Genomic DNA, 21,476 nt, shown 5'->3' with positions numbered 1-21,476 from the left:
TGTACTAGAAAAATTATTGCCCAATAAATTATATTTGGTGCTTACATGCATCATATCTTTAGCATGGTGGATAATAAGGTGGCCTTATTAAATTACCTTCACATGTCCTCCGATCAGGTGATATCCTGTATCCTGGTCTGCATGCTCTGCAGGTAAAGGAACCTTCTGTGTTGGTGCAGATGCCAAAGCGGCATGCCTCGTCTGAAGCACACTCATCGACATCTGAAAATGCAAACAAAAGAGACATTTTATGGGTCAGTTCTAAGATTTAGTACAGCTATCAGCAGAGGAAGGAAAAAGATGTAACACGTCAACTACAAGGGAACAGACTTTACTAATATAGCTGATATAATTCAGTTATCAGGTAACTGGATACATAACAGAAACTGTCAAGGCTACAAGCTATTAATGAGCTTCATCCAGTACTCCTGGGCTTCATTCCCTAAACCTCTCCTTGTATACTGCTTGTATACTTTGTGAGTCTGATTAAGTCACTTATCAAGCCAGTATTGCTCTCCTTCCAGAAGGCTAAGAGCTGAGCATTACACTGCTTTAAAGTTAGATTAGATTACAGAATGTTTTTTTTCTGTTAACCTAGAATATTTTGTTTTATTTTGTAATGAATATATTCAGCGTAACCTTAGAAAAATAACACCTCGATGGGAGAAGAATCAAACAGTGGCACCCAAGAAGGCTGCTCCAGATGTAAATGCTCTTTAATTTTAGACCTCTCATTTTTACAATAACACAAACCTATGCAATGGTCCCTTTGTTCCCTTTGGTGAAGACATTAGTAATGTTTTATCTACTGAAATTATTGGGGGGGCTGCTAGAATGCCTGCCATATAACTCCTTAATGCAAAACAAAGCTTCAAATTGCAGGTCTAGAATCTTTAAAAATAAACTGCAACTGAAATAAAAAAAAAAAAAACACAGAAAAATTTGAAATGTGCTGTCACATCATTAAAGCATGTTTGCAAGAGGCTTCACCCCCCCCCCCCAGACTCTGTACTACTACTACCTTTCCTACTTTCATACACCAACTCTGAAATCACTGCCCTATGGAGTAGGGGGGATTCCCAGACAGACCACCACTTTAGCTTCAACATACACTCCACTCACTTTCACAGTTTTTTTTCTGTTTTTGTTTTTTTCTGAGAGTTGCAATTAGAGTCCTTGAAACTTGAATAAGCACAACTACCATACTGCTGAATAAGTCTGCATGGCAATTTCTGGGCTTATCTAACTGTTGTTATTTTTTTTATCAGATGTAGATCTGAAATCACTACTAGATAATGGTGCCATTCTATCTAGTAAAGTTCTTATGCAACACAGGCAAGTCTAGATTAGTGGATAAAATATGTAGTCACATACCTATGCAATGGTCCCTTTGGTCTCTTTGGTGAAGACATTAGTAATGTTTTAGCTACTGAAATTATTGGAGGGCTGCTAGAATGCCTGCCATATAACTCTTTAATGACTTTAATGACTCATCCTCTTCAACAGACTTTCTCACAATTCTGAAAGTAGTATAATATATTTTAGATTACTTGATTTTCAAAACAGTTGCCTACATGTCTTGAAATTCTAAATCTGTTAAGTGTAGAAAAATAAGAAAAACACTATTTTCAAAGAAGAGGAGACCATATCTTTTAGAGTACGGCAATGGACAAACATGAAATATGTAAACCATTTTAGATGAAAGACTTCAATACAATTTTTAATTACTACTCAGCTAAATAGTGGAAATTGCTAGTGGCTTCTGCGAGTGATCTGAACTACATTACTATGATAAGTAGAATAAAGCTGTTAGAATGTTCTATATATCATGTATACATACAATAACCATTACCATTTTAAGCATACTGAATGGTGTTACCCTTTTAAGAATGTAGATATCCCATAATGCACTACAGTTCCAAAACTATACTCCGTGCAAGATGCTTGAAGTACTAATATCATTTCTGTTGAGCTGCCATGATTTTATAAATAAAAGTTACCTACTTGTCTAAATTAGTAATGTATCTTGACATTTCTAACATGAACAGCAAATGTCTCTGAATAACCATTCGTGTATGTTCTGATCAAGTGTCACAACCAGGATCTTCTTGATGAGTAAAAACTGAGAAGATGCCTTACTGTTTATGAAACCATAGCAAGCTATCTTGAATCAACCCAAAAACTCAAGATCAAATTATTTTATTAATAAAAGTTACTTATTAATAAAAGTTGGTTTACCTCTTAAACTTCTCATTTTACCAAATTTAATTCATTAAAGCAGAGAAAACCTAAATTTCTTCAACAATGATGCAGTTTTACTCAACAGAGCCATTTTACTCTTCAGAAATCTTTTGCTGGCCTACCTGGAGACAGAGGTTTGCATAAATTTGTTTGGCAGCCAAAGTAACTTTTGTGGATTTTGTATTTTGGAAATAATAATTAATCATGCAGATAAAGTCTTATCTTTGTGGTTAAAAGTAAAAGTTTAAACTTTTTACATAAATGGGGTAAATAGCAAGAGATGGCATATTTTGAATCATAATGACATTTTGAGTTAGTAAAAAGGAAATACATAAATTATTTAAAGAGAAGATATTTGTATAGAAAGGAATCAGTTTCCAGTAATTCATTTGCAACAGTTTTCTGTAGACAAAAATGACTAAGTTTAGAAACATATAATTTAGATGCATTAAAAGAAACAAGAAAGTAGTTGACAGACAGACTAACTTATGGCCATTTTGCAGAAGAAGTCATGATTTAAGTTCCAGAGAAAGAACACTACTATACAGACAGGGACTAAAGGTGGATCTGTCTCGATTTACATCAAAAATAAACATACCTCAAGGCTGGGCGAACAGGATGATGCACTTAAGATTCTTCATGTTCAAATCACCAAGGGCAAAATCCCACACCACTTTCTTGCAAGCTGTAGGTTCCTCACTATGACACAGGGACCCATAGTATGTATATACGCTTACTGGAAACAGACATAATCCAACCCAGTACCATATTCATGGCTGACTTTGATCACCCCACTATTAACTGAGAATCATAATTAACACCAAATATGCAGCCACAGATATTCCTGTTTTTTGTAAACACAAACTCCCTGGACCAGACTGTCAATATGCCGATCGGGGGTGTGAACATTCTGGATCTGGTCCTCAGTAATGTGGGAGAGTGCTGCACACCCTCTAGTGGAATGTCCTCTCTGGTAAGGTCAGACCACAAAACAGTCTCCTCTGAAGTAAAAATAAAACCCAGAACCACAGCTAACCCTGGAATGTTCAGGAACTACTTTAAGGATAACTTTCGATTATCATGTTATCCATCCATCGAGCTACACCTTTTTCCCATTTCTGCACATGGGGTCGGGGTGTTACTTCAACAGTGACAACCATTTAGAGCCAAGGTTTACACCACTGGGTGCTAGTAACTTGGCAAAATTTCAAGCCACCATAAACCCTGAGAACCCTAAGGGGAACTGTTCAAGGAAACCCTGTACAAGCATGTTAATAGCTGCAGAGAGGCAGCTGTACCCACCAGGATGAAGTACAGAAGTAACTCAAAAAACAAGCCACCCGGTGGAATCACAACATCGATAGACTGTATAGCAGAAGGAGGAAAATCATCCAAAAACTAGGAGGTGCAGCACCTAGCAGGATAGAAACACTTTCATCAAACTAAACAAACAACTCAAAGGAAAAATAACATCTACCAAAGCCAAATGGGAGGTAAATTTGACCTCCCATATCATGACAACCACAAGGCATTCTATAGCTATGTCCACAGCCTCAAAGGCAATACACAGTTGTGTCCAGAGCTCATTGTTAATGGAGTCCACTTATATTGAGTCAGAAGATATAGCAAACCTACTACAGATACATTTTTTTCTAACTTTACCCCTCTCGCCCTCTCAACCTCCCCTCTCAAAATATCCTTCCCCCTACTGTCACTAGGGAACAGGTCCAGAATGCTCACTCTTAGGTCAAAACATTGCATTAATGGGTTCAGACAATATCCCAGGATTCCATCTAAATATCATGAAACATGATGTATCAGACCCTATGGAATCACTACTTAAACATAGCCTCCAAACAGGCTTTGTGCTTAATGAATGGCGAACAGCAATAATCATCCCTTCCACAAAGGTGGGCCATCTACAGACCCTAGAAACTACAGATCCATAAGTCTCACTAGTCTCATATGCAAAGTCATAGAAAGAATTATTATGGAAATGATCAGTAATCAGTAATGACCTAGAAAACCTCCTGCCACTGGACCCAACCAAATTTGGTTACATCAAGAACAAGTCATGCCTACTCAACCTTGTGGACTTCTTTGAGAAGGTCATCAAAGCAATGGATGAGTGCAATACAGTTCACACTGCCTACCTTGTCATGGACAAGGCATTTGACATAATATCCACTCAGGTATTGCTGACAACCTCAAGAGGTTAGGTATAAACTCTTATATCATCCACTGGATAGCCAACCAGCTCACAGACAGGACCCTGGAAGTTAGAATTTAGGAGTCCATTTCTTCAAAGAGGCCTGACACAAGTGGAGTTCCCTGAGGGATTGGTTCTGGGACTTTTCCTTTTTGGCATTTACTTTTCTGAAGTCAAGGCCAATGTCAATGACCTCTGGCTGACCAAATTTGTAGATGACTACAAATTAGGAGCAGCCCTAGAACCCCCCACTGACACTAATGTTCTCCAGGAAGGGATGACACAGACAAATAACTTGTGTCAGAGCCATGGATTAAACCTTAATGCCAAGAAATGCAAAAGAGTATTCTTTGTGAAGTTATCCTGGTAACCTTCATATTGACAACAGACCCCTAACATTTGATCCAGTAATCAGGGACTTGGAGACACGCATAGACAATAATCTAGTCTTTGTCCATCATGTGTCTACAGTAGTGAGGAAATCATCCTATTTTTTTTAAACAAAAAGGATCTTTATTAAATTATCAGATATGACATAGGCAATCTTACACTTGTATAAATGAAAAACAAACCACATTAATACAATTTTAGTTGCAAATATTATACATCACAGACCCCATTGAGACAACTGTACTTGTAAACATTATACATCACTTATAACGGTTTACTATTATAACTCCGAAGTGCATTCTCTCGAAACCCGGTATCTCTGATTCCTAAGCGCGAAAGTGACAATGTCGAATTCCGACATTGCTGAAAGTACATCTCAAATTTGACCTCCAAATGGGCTTTAACATGGGTCGAGATAGGGGTGAGATTTGTACTTCGACAATGTCGGGTTCGACATTGTCACCATTCGACCCTTGCCATTCGCTGTAGTGGTGTCGACAACATAAGCATCGGAATTATGATAGTAAACCAATTATAACATATCCAGTCATTGTCAATTAAGTATTACATAGCTCATTCAAATCCTGCCTTCTTTTAAATCTTGTTCCTCCTCTGCATATAATGTTCCCACAATTCCAATTTTTTCCTATGTAGTTTGCTTCTTACCTTTTCTAAAGATCTCAATTCCAGTTGCTTTATCTCTGTTACTATAGTGACTGCTTCTAATAAAGTTGGTTTAGACTTTGATTTCCATTTCTAGTAATTGCTTTTTCAGCAGCTTTCATAATTAGACTCAGAAAGGCCTTACTATGTCTAGGCAATTCCAATTCTGTATCACAGCTCAAAAAAAAGATAATTTCCTTAGTTACACCAGTTTGCTCATCCAGTATCTCTGACAAAGCAGTCTGCTGGGAATCTTTAAAGTCTGCCAACTCATTACACTCCCAGAAAATATGCTCCCAGTTACATTTGCTGTCTACCCGAGGAGAAAATCTTTGGAGTCTACTTGGTGTATAAAAATAACAATGTAAACACTTCCAAGCAAAGATCCTAAATCTTCTAGACTTTGTTGTATATTTGGAAGAAATACATATATCCCCCTATTAGGAAATTTTCCTATGTTGTGCAATTTTAGAAACAAAGAGATGGCATCATTCACCAGACCTGTCATTGATGACAATACCCAACTTTGATAAGTACCTAACCAGGCACTTCCAGTAATTGGGACATCCACACAGGTTCCTCACTAAAAGAATAAAGGGTGTACGTAACATGTTCTATGCAGACCACCTCAAGGCTCTATCTCTGTATTCTGTCTCTTAAAGGCTGTTGAGGGGACATCTATGCCTGGCATATAAGGCATTGTCAGGCCACACTCTAATGGACCTGCTGCATATCCACAAATAAATAGCATCAGACTTATCCATTCTAAAGGCTTAAACCTGCCTGTGATATAAATAGGACCTGCTGAAAAGACAGGTATGTATTCCAGAGAATATCCCATCTCTGGAAGAGGCTCCCCATCCATATGAAACAGAGTTCCCCCCAACCAAATTCAATTGTAACTTGGACAAGTGGATGAGGAACAGGAAATTCATCCCTAGTTTGGCACCTATGTCTCGAATGAACACAGGTAGCCTGTAAATGTTTTATCTCCCAGGCCCCTACTTACATTTAACAAGGGTACAATAACTTGTCAGAGATTTGGGATGCATGGCTATGCTTAAAAAGTCTCTAGTAGTTGTTAGGCTAGTAGACATCTTTGAACCTATGAATCTATGAAAATGAAATCTATAAAAACAGAAAGATACTGTGGTAATATACTACATAAAGTTATTGAGGAAATCTAGCAACATACTTTTTTTTAATATGTAAAGTTATTTTGACAAGTTATATACATTAACTACACAAAGATAAGACAGCAGCAGTAAACATACCCAAATCAAGCTCTGAAATCATGGACAAGAAAGAAAACCCCCAAAGGACTTCCGTGAGGCAAAAGTTGCAAAAGGTCAGTCTTTACAAATTCCCAACCAAATGGTACATCAGCAAGTTATGTGTCTCCGCAAACACTAAGTCATCGTGGTGTATACAAAGCTTTAATACAGAAATAGTACAAGAATACTATGAATGGGAAAGATTCAACGAAGTCCAGAAGATTTAGGATCATTACCTGAAAGTGTGTGCATGCTTGTTTTTATACTCCAAGCAGAGACTCCAAAGAAATTTTCCTTAAGTGGATTGCAAATGTTGGAGGTGTGATGGGTAAGAAAGAGGTAATTGGAAACATATTTTTGGGAGTGTAATGAGTTGGCAGACTTTAAAAATTCCCTGCAGACTGCTTTGCCAGATATGGTAGGTGATCAAATCGATGCAACCAAGGAAGTGATTTTTGAACTCTGATACAGAATCGGAATTGCCAAGACATAGTAAGGCCTTCTTGACTTTAATTTGGTGACTGCCAAAAAAGCAGTTACTAGAAAATGGAAATCATAGTCTAAACCAACTGTACTAGAATAGTAAATATAAAAACAGAGATAAAAGAATGAAGGTTTGTATTTTGCTGACAGTTGCCTGACCCGTCTTTGTTTGGGTAGGGTGAGTGGGTGGTTGTTCTCAAGCTAGCACAGGAAAATTATAGAAGGAGAGAGAATGAGAGTTTTGATTTCTTTTTGTTGACTTGTTGACTGAAAGTTCAACAACAGTGAACACACATACTTAGGTGTTTCAGTCAGGTCCTTGCTATCCATTGGATGCTAGCAGTCGTCCAGAGCAGTCCAGATATGGGTAGATAGTCTTGCTTGTAGTCTATAGCGCTAACTCAGGTTATTTCGTAAAACACTCTGGGTGCAGTAGATAAACCAAAGGGCAATGCAGAGAAAATCTGAGGTATCTTCTGCAATCTTGTCCGACAGGGACATGCAGGTATGCCTCATGGATAGGTCTAGATAGGTCTCCAATCTTTGTCTTTCCTTGGTACCAGGAATAGTCTGGAATAAAACCCTTGACCTTGTTCTTTTGCAGGTACCTCTTGAATTGCTTTCATGTCCATGAGAGCTGAAAATTTGTTTTGTGCCTCTGCCTTTGATTTTGTGGCAGCAGGTTTGGCATGCCTCTCATTTTGGAAGGTGTGAAAGTGGAACCTGTAGCCTCTGTCTATAATGTCCAGAATCCATTTGTCAATATGCCAATTTTTTGAGAATAATGCCATTAAAGCTTTGCTTGGCAGGTATAGAAGGGAATCATTGTGACTGTTTTCTAAATGACTGTGATCTATCTTCTCCCTCTTGGGGTTGGTGCTTGCCACTGTCTGGCTCTGAAAGATCCTTGAGGTTGCCCCCTACCCCTTGGTCATCTGTATCTGCCCCTTTGAGGTCTGTCTGTGGCTGGAAAGGACCAATTTTTGAAGGACAGTTTCTGCTGAAATCTTTCACTGTTTGCATTGATTTCACTTTTTCCTCCATTTTCTTTAAAACCTCCTCAGCTTTAACACCAAACAATACATCTTTTTGAAGAGGTGCATCTAATAATTTAGCTTTGACATGATCTGGTAAGGCTTGCTCTTTGAGCCAAGCATGCCCACGTATAACAGACCCGTAACAGCAGCTCTACATGAGGCCTCTAAAGCATCAAAACCACACTGCAAGGTATGTTTACCCACCTGCTCTGCACCATCCTGCAACTCTTTTAAATCTGGTTGCTCAGGTTGTGTCATTTTGCTTTTCAACTGAGATAACAAAAACTGTTGATACTTTAACATATGGAACTGACAGTTTAATGCCCTCATGGTTAAAGTGGCCGAGGTGTACACCTTTTTCCCCCACCTTTCTAAAGCTCTGGAATCTCTCTCTGAAGGTAATGGGTTTTTAGCAGTAGAGGCATTAATTCCCTTGGGACCCTGTGAAATAGTTTCTGGGTCAGCAGTCACCGCCAAAGAAGTGTTGTCGGTAGTCAGGAGATGCTTAGGCGCCTCGCTGAAAACCGGACCACGTGTAGCCAGTTTTGGCGTGGTGTCGGTGGAGACCGCAGGCCTCGTGTGTCGGTCTTTGTCTTTTTGGACAAACGGTAGTCGAGTATCCGGCGACATTTTATAATCAAAGGTTTTACGAAAAAGTGCTGGGCGACTCCGCCCGATGTATGGATGCGTGTAAAGAAAAGTTTAGCGCGACAGGCGAGGCGCGTGGGTCTGGGCCTAAACAAGGTATGCAGAGGAATGGAAATCCTATTATTTGCTTCCCACAAGAAATACAATTGTTAACTTTGTCTGACATCGGTCTGAGGCAAGAAAAGTTTCCCCAGGGGTACTTAGCTTTAAAGAAGACTTCGTTCCAATTATTTGTAATTTCGACTGAAGAATATGGCGTCGGCTGTGAAAACCCATCTGTGATTACTGCAGCTGTATGCACGATGAACATCCCGGTAATACCTGTCTGGTTTAACAGGAGCTGGAGCAAAGAATCTGGATTAAGGCTGGCTTCTGTGTACACATCATCCAGTATATCTAAAACAGGAGGGATAGCCAGAGGCGAAAATCCTGAGCCTTTTCTTGGAATCTGAGTAATCTTGGCCTTCCCAGTGAAAGTGTTCCCTCAGTGTATGTAGGGTTTCCCCAAATGAGTAGTCCTCAGGGGGGGAGACCGAGGGAACAGACTCCTCTGCATCAGAGTCTTCGAAAGGAGAATAGGCATAATCCTGGTCCTCAGAATGTTCAGAGGTAATAGAGGCTTGATCTGAGAAGGGGTAGTCTTCCTCTAATCTGGGCCTTTTGTCAGAGGGTTGAGAACCCTGATAGAGGAATCAAATCCTCAGCCATTTTGAGCATCTGTTTTTTAGGCATGGGGCCTTGAGAGGGGGTCTGAGGTCCCTGTTTTTTTGTTTTCATGGCTGCTTTAGATTTAGTGAAAGCTTTAATAGAGAAGGCGGCTGAAAAACACCTTGAGAAATGGCAGGCCTGTCTAAACTCTGAGTTTCCCGCCAAGAGTGGCATCGGTATCTGCAGTAGGAATGGGGCCGAGGCCGCTGCGACCTCGGGTGCAAGGGACACGGTAATGTAGTGTCATCGGTACTCAGGGGCTGCGTGGCGCCTCGCTGAGAACCGGAGGCGAGTCGGCCTTAGTGTGGTGTGAGTCGGTGTGCAAACCTCATATGTCGGTCGTTTATCTTTGCGTCTGTCTTTACTCAAAACTGGAGTTGACATAATATAATTAAATTTTTACCAAAATAGTGAAGGCGGACTTCGCTAGCTAATAGTGCGCTTGTTGAATCTAGCACAAAAGCATCGTGGTCTGGGCCTAAGCAAGGTATGGACCTTATTTGCTTTCCACATGAAATGCAATTATTAACTTTGTCTGACATTGGTCTGAGGCAAGAAAAGTTTCCCAATGGGGTACTTAGCTTTCAAGAAGACTTTGGCTGAAATATTTTAAATCTCAGGAGCTAGCCGACCACTTGCGAACTGCTTCTATCGGGCACAGCGGCGCTGCAAGAAAGACAGAAGATGGCGTCAGCTGCCTCTTTATACCCCTCTGCCACTGACGCCAGGGAAGAAGCGAGCGACAACTGACAGACTTTGGAATTCGGCCGACCGAGGACCCGACTGATGACAGGATAACCCATCTGTAATGACTGCAGCTGTATGCACGATGAACATCTGGAAATGGGATCTTTAGAAATGGGTAGGAGAAAATTACATAGAAAAAATGGGAATTGAGGAAACAGTATATGCAGATGTTTTGGAGGAGGAATGAGGTTTAAACGAAGGCAGGAGCTGAATGAGCTATGGAATAATCTATTGATTGTTTATTTTTATTTTATTTATTTTACATTTCATTTTACATTTTATTACCAGAAAAGTCCAAATGGACACAGGTCCTTTTTCAGCAGAGGCCCAGGGAGAAAAGCTCCACATAATACATACATAGTTAACAAACATTTAAATATATTTTGTATCACAGTAAAATACATACACATGAAAACAGAATGATAGTATATATTGAAACATTCATGTACATTTTCTTAGAGAGAAACAGAGACCCAACAAACAATATATAAACTTCTATAGAGAATCAGATGGCAAACCCACTCATGGAATTTTTCTTATCAAGGAGCATTTTATTATCATCAGAATTTGAAAATCCTTAGTGGTTTTAGAGAATGTAAAGTTAGTCTAGAAGTACTAGTATCAGATGAGAAAAGCTTGTTTAGTCAGGAGCAGTGCACGGGCATAGCCAGTTCCTCTTTAAGTGAGCTTTCAGCGTTTTGTGAACTAAAATAAGGCTGTGGTGGATGTTATGTGGAGGTAGTGCATTCCAAATTTTAGCTAGTATATACACTAGGTTGAGAAGAGAGATTCCCCATCAAAATTGTTGGCTGTGGTTATCTTTATTAGGGATTTATTGCTAGAGCATAGAGCTCTGGCACTGGAGTATGGCTGTAGTAGGTTTGCAGGGCAGGTGTTTTCTCTGGTAGATATAAGATTTTCTGGGCCATAGTTAGTTGGTTATATAGTAGAAGTTGAGGAAATTCTAACCAGTTGAGTTGCTTGACAGCTGTACAGTGGTGTGACCTAAAGGATGAGCTTGTGGCAAACCTGGCGATTTTGTTATAACAGGAGTCTAGTCTTGCTAACTCAGATTTTCTTAGGTTAGTGAATATGAGTGTTGCATAGAGCAGAGTTGAGATCAGATGGGTTTGGGCAATAGTAGATTTTGTGTTTTTTGTAAGATAATGCTTGTTCCTATACAGTGTGACTAGGTTTTGTCTACTTTTTTAATGTTTGGGATATGTGGATGTCAAATCTCACATTCTTGTCTATTTTGACTCCTAGAAGTTTGGTGTGAGGTGAGGGAGAGATGATGGTGTTGTGTGTTGACACAATGTTGAATGAGGGGAGGGGTACAGTACTTTTAGTGGGATGGAACAGCAGGAGTTTGGCTTTTTTGGGGTTCAGAATTAGGTGGGAGTTTGTTTGCCATGTTTCAACTGCTGAGAAGGACGCTTGTGTTAGTGACTGTAGTTCCTGTATGGTAGGAGCAGCACAGCAGCACGTGTTACTGTAGAGTCGTCTCTACACTGAATGACAGAGGCATGCGGGGCTGAGGTATGTTACTGTAGAGTCGTCTCTACACTGAATGACAGAGGCATGCGGGGCTGAGGTATAAAGGCTATTTGCAAATATTGAGAAAAGTAGGGGGCCTAATACGGAGTTCTGGGGAACTCCTGGGGTCACAGGAAGAAGTGGGGTAGATTTTGTTGACAACGTACTGCTTGCTGGCGCCCAGTTAGGTAGTCCTGGAATGAAGCAAGAGTAGATAGCTTTGGATAAGTTTAGAAAAATAGAAGATATGTATTTGCTGTTGTTTCTGTGATGGTTGACTGTGTAGTGAAAGACATTAGAGCAGCGGTAGCACTGTGTTATGGTTGGAAACCATGCTGAGTATTGGATATTAGCTTGTTAATATGCAGGTAGTCCATGATTTGCATGTGTATAATTCTCTCCAGTATCTTAGACAGAGGGGATAAGACACCGATTGGCCGGTAGTTAGATAGATCTGATGAGCTGCCTCCTTTGTGAAGTGGAATAATGTAGGAAGTTTTCTAGATGGTAGGGATTTGGTGTTCTGAAATGGATCTGTTGATAAGCATGGATATTGGGTAGGCAAGTGCCTCGGCAGCTAGTTTTAAAAACTTTACTGGTAAGTTGTCTGCAGCTAGTGTAGTGGACTTTAATTTCTTAAGCATGTTTTTTTATTGTCACAGTTGAGACAGGTTGAAGGGAGAAGGTGCTATTGTTTTTTCTTAGAGTAGGAATACTTGGAGTAGGAGTGGAGGTCTTTTGGGTAGAGAGGGCAGGAATAGTTTTGTTAAAGTACTTACTGAATTGGTAGCAATGTTATCTGAATTGGTAGTAGCAGTGAAGGGTGGGGGTGCTGGCTTTGCCAGGTAGGAGTATGTTGTTTATTGCTGCCCAAAATTTTTGTGGGTTATTTTGGTGTCTAGTTTGGATGTCAGAGTACTAGTTTATTTTGTCTTGTTTAATTTGTTTCTTTGCCTTGTTTCAAAATTTGCTGTAAGTTTGCTTTGTAACTTGGGATTTAGTTTTGTACTATTGTTCCCAGGCTTTGTCTCTTGCTTTTAGCAGTGACCTGGTTTCTTTTTGTATCCATGGGGCAACGGTAGATTTTCTTTTACTCTTATGGTACTGGGGGGAGCCTGTGTGTTTAAGATAAAAAGGAAGGTAGTGTTAAAATATTCTATAGCATCTTCTAGGGGAAATAGTTTAAGTGGCGCTCAATTATACTGTTTAAGGGTGTTTGTGAAGTCATTGGGGTTAAGGTATTTTTTGTTCCTTATTTGTTGGTAAATAGCTTGCTTTACTGGGTTAATCCATTGTCTGAGTAGATAAGTTGGGAGATGGTCACTGAGGCTATCTGGGAGACAGCCAGAGTGAAAGGAGAGGGCTGGTTTATTTGTTATGATCCAATCAAGAATGGAGTGCTTATTGGATGACTTATCAATTCTAGTGGGGATTTGAATGAGTTGGATGAAGCCATAGAGGCTGATGAGATTATTGTTTTTTTTTTTTGGGAATTGCAGGTTGACCAGTCAATATTAAAATCACCCATGATTATTGTTTCTTGTGGCAGTGACTTTGTAGACCAGTTCAATATATTTTCTAATGTGTGGATGTTGTCCTTGGTGGGATATAGGCTCCAATTATGTTTATATTTTTTTGAGTTAATCATAAGCTTGGTAAATATAATTTCAGCTTTGTCAAAGTTGGGGGTGTTTTGATCTGAGGTTTCTAGGGTAAGGTGATTTTTAAAGAGAAAGGCTATGCCACCATTTCTTTTGCCTATTCTGTCTAGCCATAGGATATTGTACCCTGGAGGAAGACTCTCATTTATGGAAACATTGGGTTTAAGCCATGTTTCCGTAATTAGGATGCTGTCCGGTGAATATAAAGAGAGGCTGGCATGCAGCTCATGGACTTTGTTAGTGATAGTTCTAATATTAATGTTTAATATTAAGAGATCAGCTTTGTTTCTGGGGGGGGTTTGTCATTGGTTGTGAGTGATTGCTATTCTGGGGAGTTACTACCAGTCTAGTTTAGTTTTGGGCCATGTTTCGGGTGAATGTCTCCATTAAGAGTTAGTTTGGATGCTATGTTAACTAAATTTTCTTAAGATTTTAACTATGTACCTATTGTGACTGCGGTGGTGGTGCTGAGGTAGTGTTGTTGCCTCACAGTAAGACGTTGTCCTGTTCGATTCTCAGCTAGAGCTGCTTCTGTGTGGAGACATGCGTGAATGGGCATACCTTCATTGAAGGTTGTGCATCAGGGCTGGCAACTCAGCACGTAAAAATCTACTGCCAATCATTAGCAGACTGGAGTTCCACTGTGGTGACCCCTAACTGGGAAAAACCAAAAGACACAACAACAACCTATTGTATTTCTATGAAAAACTGGGGGTATTGGGTGTGAGAGTAGAGAGTAGTGGGCATGCTGCAGGGTTGTAGTGTTAGAGACAGAGGAGGATATAACAATGTTGGTTAGTTTAAGTTTTTGGGGGTAGAGGGAGGAGGTAGTATGGGATGGTATAGGTGCTTCTAGGTTGTTGTGGTAAGAGGAGATATGAACAGCTAATGTTAAGATTATTAGAGCAGTAGTATGTAAGTGTAGTATACTGTTGTACTGGGGCTGAGGTCGGATGGCAGGAATTTTTATTAGTTTCGTTTGTGCTTTGTTGTTAGGCATTATAGTGGAATCAATATAGTTTAATGCATATTGTTTGTATTAGTATGGGTAATGGAAGGTGAAGTTTCTAATGTAGTATTGATGGTACTATATATGGTAGTATGTGGTGACTGGATGATCTGGGATGTGAGAGTGGCTAGTTTAGAATAAATGTAGGGAAAGAAGGGGTGCTTGGGAATGGGGATAGGGTAGGGGAGAGGAGTGAGCCTGAGTGAAGTGAGGGGGAACAGAGTGTGAGGAAACCTTTTTATTAATTTGCAAAGCAGGAAGAAACTATCTATAGAATTTATAGTTCTTAGGTCAGTGCACGTAATGCATTTAAGATAGCACTTTCCTTATTATTATAGCAGTTCTTAAATTCTTTGTCTGTTTTGGTTAAGCTTATCTACAACCACTTTATACTTTGGGTTCATTTTGCCAAAATGTACAATGGGACACTACAAGAGTTAGGATAAGGGGAGGGAAGTGGGGGGTGTCAAGATTAGGCATCCCCAGCCAGTGTGCATGCCAAAAACTAACACTACATAGATTTGAATTAGGCAACTGTTACTTTACTGAGGGTTAACATACAGTGGTGCCAACTGCACTTCCAAGCCTTGTCACGATTGTGTTGGGACTGTTTCTTCAGGTAGGAGGTAGTCAGTTTGGGTAAAAATCTGCTTTTGTTAGAAGATACGGAAATGGAGTCTAGCTGACAAAGAGAGTGAGAGAGTGATAACATAGAAGATTAGAAGGGAAGAAAGTATGGAGTGAGGTCACGAGGATGCCTAAAATAGGACTTAGAAAAAGTTTGGTTTTAAACGGGTAAACAGTACAGTAGTGCAGATAACTATAGTTAACATATGCGTTTTTTATATCCCACTATATCTAAACATATCTAAACCATGAAATGTACACTCTCTGAGCTTTTGCTGTCTGTGTTAGGTAGCTTAAAATATATACAGAATTTTAGGAGGCAGAACACAGAAGTTCAGGTAATGCTATGCAAATAATCTCAGTTTTCTTGCTCAGTTAGCTAAAATTATAAACCTAAGTTTATGCAGGCGGAACACCACAGTTCAGGTAATGCTACATTAATAACATCATTTTTCTAGATCAGAGGTAGCTTTAACATATATACAAAGTTGAATACAGTCAGAATGCTGTAGTTTCAGTACTGCAATGCTAAGTTACTAGATTTGAGGTGCAAACGCTACATAAAAATAATTTATATGCTACTCATCAGAAGTTACTCCATTTGATGACCAAATGCTATATAAAAAGAGTTTATACAGTCAGTGTTCTGGTACTATGCTAGAAACAAAGAATTAGATTCTACTGCGTTATGTTTTGCAGTGGTTCACAGGCAGAGACAATACTGCTACCATCCTATATATTTTTATAAAGTGCCGCGCAGAGTGAGATATTATTAGCAGTAATTTCTCATACATTAATCTTTAATACATGTAGGTACAGTGGAATTTAAAGGTTACGCTAGCTGAACACATGGAAATCTGTGCAACTATCCACTGAGGACTGTACTACAACATGAAACAATCTTAGCATACAGAAAACAACATAAATTAGAGCAGGTTAGATCCTTCTGTAAGGATTATCCATTTAATATTTAAAATCAGCTTACTTTGTTGGCGAGCATACCAAGTGCAGGGTGCTGTAGGGTCCTTGGGAGTCTACCATGAGTGTAATATTTCTATAAAGAAATCGATGCCCTTCAGAGCCACATTAATTGTGGTTCTGAAGGGCGATTATTGATAATGACTGCATAGAAGTTTATATGTGATGTATAATGTTTGCAACTGAAAATATGTCAGTATGGTTTGTTTTCATTTATAGAAATGTATGATTGCCTATGTCATGGCGATTCAATAAAGTTATTTCTCTGTTTGTTGTTTAAAAAAAAACAGTACTATGAATGGGGACTATGATATAAAGTGCCAAAACATTTCCAGGCAAAAGGATATACCATTATATATTACAGTGCTGGAGAACTGCAGATGAAATTGGTAAATTAATGTACAACACTATGGCTCAGAGTTATTAATAAGCTTCTTCCTATAGCCAAGGGTATAGGGTTTGATTCCCCTTATCTCCATTTGCATACTTTGGCAATGAACAAGTCACTTGACCATGCCTGAAATAGAACACTTGTGTCTAATGTGCTTACATGATTAACACAATGCAAAAAAAAAAATAAATAAATAAGGCAAGATTGTAAAGCTGTGAGTATCAGTCCTACAAGTGAGCCATCATGACTTCTTATCCTGCTCATTAAGTATTTTTCTTGGCCAAAGCCGACCTTATCATATTGTTCTAGTAGACAAATCCAGGCTCAGTAAGGCTGAAGGTCACCATTCATGAAATTCATAGTCTCAACATATTGCACAGATTAGCAACAAAAACCAAAAAAACCCTGTAGGTAAAATAAAGGTCCATATATGGAGATGGCATTCTAAAGATGAGGGCGCCGCACCAGGCATCTACTTTTACAGTGAGTAACTGACATTATTGCACAGTGGATGACATTTTAGTACCCTACACTCACAGTAAAGGGATGGGTTTATAATCAAACAATTCACGCAAAGTTTTGGTGCAGACTCCAACAAGCATGCAATGGGTAACAGCTGTAACAACACTACCCCTGACTTTGGAGACTATATCTAACTCTTAGTTCTTGGTAAACATAGGATTAAGTGGCCACATTAGAAACACCTTCAAACTTCTGTCCTCTGAACAGGAGAGCTGAATCTGCTGTAATGGAACATACAGTGACTATTCCTTGTACAGAACCAATTACTTCCTGGGATCCATTTTATGCAAAAAGGAAGGAAAGCCACTTACTCTTCAGGGACGGGTAACATCTCATATGATGTTAGGCATGAGAGAAAGATTAGAAGAACGCAGAGTGACTTTATGTTCATAAAAAATGGTGCACGGCCAAATCATTATTCTCAGGATCACAAATGCCTACTGAGCATATATGCATGTGCAGGGAATCAGTGAAACAAAAGTGAAATTTAAAAAAAAAATCTAACTGGCATAGTGCACTCAGCCAATCTTAATGCACTGAACCACAAGAGGCTAGTCAGCTTAGCAAAAAAAAAAAAAAAAAACTAATATACAAATGGAAGTAATTAACACATTTCCTACTGATGACAATGAAGGAAAAAATAAATATACAATCAGCTGCATTAATTAACAGCAATATACTCCTTGTGCTCAAAAGACCACCTCCCAAAAAGCTCTATTTACCATTTATAAAATTAATGTTAACACTTGCCAGTAAAGGAAGCTTTATTTTTTCCTATTTATGTTGCCACATACATGCTTTAAAAACATCTGCTTTTAATATGATAATTACTAAAAAATGTCATATTTGTTGTCAGTATTAAACACTTACATTGTGCATGACATTCTGTTAGAGATTTATTTGCTAGCATCATGTTAGGTTACTTAATGGAAAATATAGTTGTGCATTAACGTTGGATTATTAACTGGAATAACCCTATTCTACATTTTTTTCATTTAAAAATATGTTTGGTTTCTTTTAATTTGCAATTAGCAAAACAATGGTAGGGGTTACTTTTTCTTATGAGACTTTTTTATGTTTTAATCTCTTCTCTTCTTTTACCTGTTCTTCTAGCTCATTGTTGAATCTGTGACACTGCAATAAAACTGCAAAAGGCAAGCAGACCCTGAAATGAACCTGTATTTATATAGTAGCCTGTATTCAAAGTACTGCGGCCTGCACTTTCCCCAGTACTCAATGAACCACACAAAACAATGAGCTATTTGTTACTGTCATTCTTAAGTGTATGCTTATGGTACATCTGCTAGGATATTCTTATAAATTCGGAGTTATCCCTTATTTTTACATGGTTCTTTGCCTCTCACAAATTTAATTACTATATGCTCATTATTTACTTTTTACCTGCTTACTATTTGCGCCACACATGAAGATTGTAATGTTTTTTTCTGTCTATGCTTGGAGCTTTCCTCCCCGGGCCTCTTCTGAAAATGGACATGTATCCAGTTAGACTAGCCTGGTCAACAAATGTAAATAAATAAAAATAAATAAATAACTCACTGGGTCTTTTGTACTTTAGCAAGAACATAACATGAATTTAATAACAACTTGTCTGCGTTCTGTTTTAAGCAGGCTATGAAATGTATTTATTTTATTTTTGTTAACCAGGTAATGGAATTGTCTAAGGATCATTTTTGGTTAGCATCCTGGTCACATGTCAAAGAAAGAATTTACAACAAACTTACAAAGGTTACTTTGTATAGCTAAAAAGTAACAGAATGTGCATGAATGCAAGCAATAACAATAAACATATACAAATTCAGTTCATGGTAGCACTGCTAACCAAGTGTCAATCATCAATGCAGAACTTAAATAATCAAATTAGACACAAATCATATTCCAAATTGTACAGTCAATAACTCAACAAGCATAAAATACCACTAAGCAGCACAGCCGATAAAATGCAGTCAAGAAGTTTATAGCAGTAGGTATCACAATTCTTCTATAGCTAGATATCCCAACCAAACTAAAACATGGCACAGAAACTATTAGCATTTATTATTACTAAAGCTGATAGGTCAAAATTATTTGCTATGTTACTTCTCATCAAGCTATTTGTGACATTAATGAATGTTCTGTTAAATAAATTTGCTTGGTGGTTTTGCTGTTTTAGACACTTTTTCAGTTATTTGCATTTTGTTGGTGATTTTATATTTTCCATTTGGTTTATATTTGTGACATTAATGCAAAAGACATCAATTTTATACTAAGGCAAGTGTATAAAGACATAGAAGTTAATACATAAAACTAAGCCTGTTGGATTTCAACTGTTTTTATTTTAATTTATTTTGTTTGAAATTACATAACCTCATAGATTTGATGAAAAAATACCTCAACAGACACCTGTACACCCCTTTTATTCCTTTTCCATATAATTTATTGTGCCCCTACACATGCAGAGTCATTCCCCAATCAGCATTCAGCTATAACTACTGAGTAAGACTTCCAGACACTGAACACACTTTCCATAAAAGAGATTTCTAACTTGTATTCATCTAGCTGTAGCATTCCACCCCTAATTCCCCTTTCTTGCCTCCAGAGATTTGGTGAACTGCCTTCCTATCAGAAGTAAGAGACTTATGTGAGGTCCCACAAAAAACAAAGTGCAATTACCAAAGAAATACAGTAAATGATGAAGCTCGTTGTAATGCCATGAAACCACTCCTGTAAGTGGGGGTCCCCTAAACTTTCCACACCTCTGCTATCCATGTATACTAAATCTGACATCACCGTTTCTCAGAGCAACTAGTCTTTAAGAAAAAGCAGGGTAATACAAAGCCTGATATCCTAGCGAGCTTCTTAGAATATAAAGACAATATCTGTCTTTGCTTATGCCGTTATCCACCATTATATATACTTGTTTCCATTATTAAGATAAGAGGTTGAGATACATGGGGGGTTACTCTATATTCTGACAATAGTAAGTAGAGAATGAAAACTCCTGTGTAACAGCTATTTATAAATATATTCATTCATTTGATGCAAACAAATATCTCTGGTATGCAGTCATAGTCACACAAGTTACTGTAATCGATGGTCACATATGTGTTTGTGTGTGTGTGTGTGTGTGTGTGTGTGTGTGTGTGTGTGTGTGTGTGCAAGTATATTTATTTATACACACACACACACACACACACACACACACACACACACACACACATATATATATATATATATAGACATGTCTATTTATCTATCTAGCTAGAAATATAAATAGAAATAGACCTATTTTAGAAACCACAAAATCCATATGATTAAGAAGGCATTAGCAAATGTCAAAACATCAACCTCAAAAAAAAAAAAAAAAAACTTCTTTTGCACAGCCCCACACCCCTAGCTACCTTTATAAACCAACTCTAAGATCACACCACAGTTTGGTAAGGGACAATTCCATTATACCTGCTGTACTGTCATGTCAAAAAACATGAGTATAGAAGATTAGGGACAAAGATAACTGTTTGGAATGTTAGATCCTAGCTACAGCGAACTCAGCAAAAATGAATAATTAAAGACCTCTTTCAGGTGGAAAAAAAAACAGTCCAGTTAAGAATTTAAGAAGATCTTTATAGGATGATATATAAACAAGACTGTCAAAATTAGATGTGTGTATATATATATATATATATATATATATATATATATATATATATATATATATGTATGCCCATCCCTCCCTGACATTCTGTCAGTCACTAGATCTGCTAATCAGACCCACAGGAGTGGCCTTTTCATCATAGATTGGTCTGTTCTTTGTAATGTTTCTGGTTTATCTGGCGAACAAATGAAAACTGCAGTCAGAAAGTAGTGATGACAGGTACTTCAGCTCAGTCTTAACAGCTTTCAAAAACATGCACACTAATGCAAAAACCTGTTATTCTAGAAAGTTTGTAAGTGTATGAAGGCTGTAAACTTGTCCTTGATTTTGGTCTTTATCCAACATGATTTTTGTCTTTCTCGCTGCTTCTTGAAATAAGATTTGAGATGTACGTAGGGTGGGAGGCTGTACATTGCATTCTGATAGCCCTGAGTTAAGAAGATCAATTCCTGTGTATCTGAAAAGTAACGCGTTAACCATAATTTGTTTTCACTTTCCCTCTCAGTCAAAATACTTAAGAAGTGTCTTGTCTGTGGCAGTCTAGGCAGAATGTGACTGATAATAGGTGACCACTGGCAGAGTGTTGCACTGAGTTGTTTTGCCATCTGAAAGCACATGGTTCTCTGGCTGCATTTTTGGCCGGGATTCCTTCTGTGTGGAGTCTACACGTACTCCCAAACTCTGTGTGGGTTTTATCAGT

The 21,476-nt window shown here is 38.4% G+C and overlaps 1 protein-coding gene across 1 annotated transcript in view; it reads right to left on the bottom strand.

Annotated features, from left to right (window-relative positions):
• LTBP2 (latent transforming growth factor beta binding protein 2) overlaps positions 1-21,476 on the bottom strand; it is a 3,457,946-nt gene that overhangs the window by 534,822 nt on the left and 2,901,648 nt on the right. Inside the window, exon 22 of the mRNA XM_044074624.1 lies at positions 97-222. Coding sequence (XP_043930559.1) covers positions 97-222 — 126 coding nt within the window. The remainder of the gene's footprint in view (positions 1-96; positions 223-21,476) is intronic.

This window comes from Protopterus annectens, chromosome 6.part0, assembly GCF_019279795.1.
Source record: "Protopterus annectens isolate FY-2018-M chromosome 6.part0, PAN1.0, whole genome shotgun sequence".
Classification (NCBI taxonomy): Eukaryota; Metazoa; Chordata; order Ceratodontiformes; family Protopteridae; genus Protopterus; species Protopterus annectens.
Note: the sequence above shows the minus strand (reverse complement) of the source record. Positions and strands in the feature narration are given on the sequence as shown.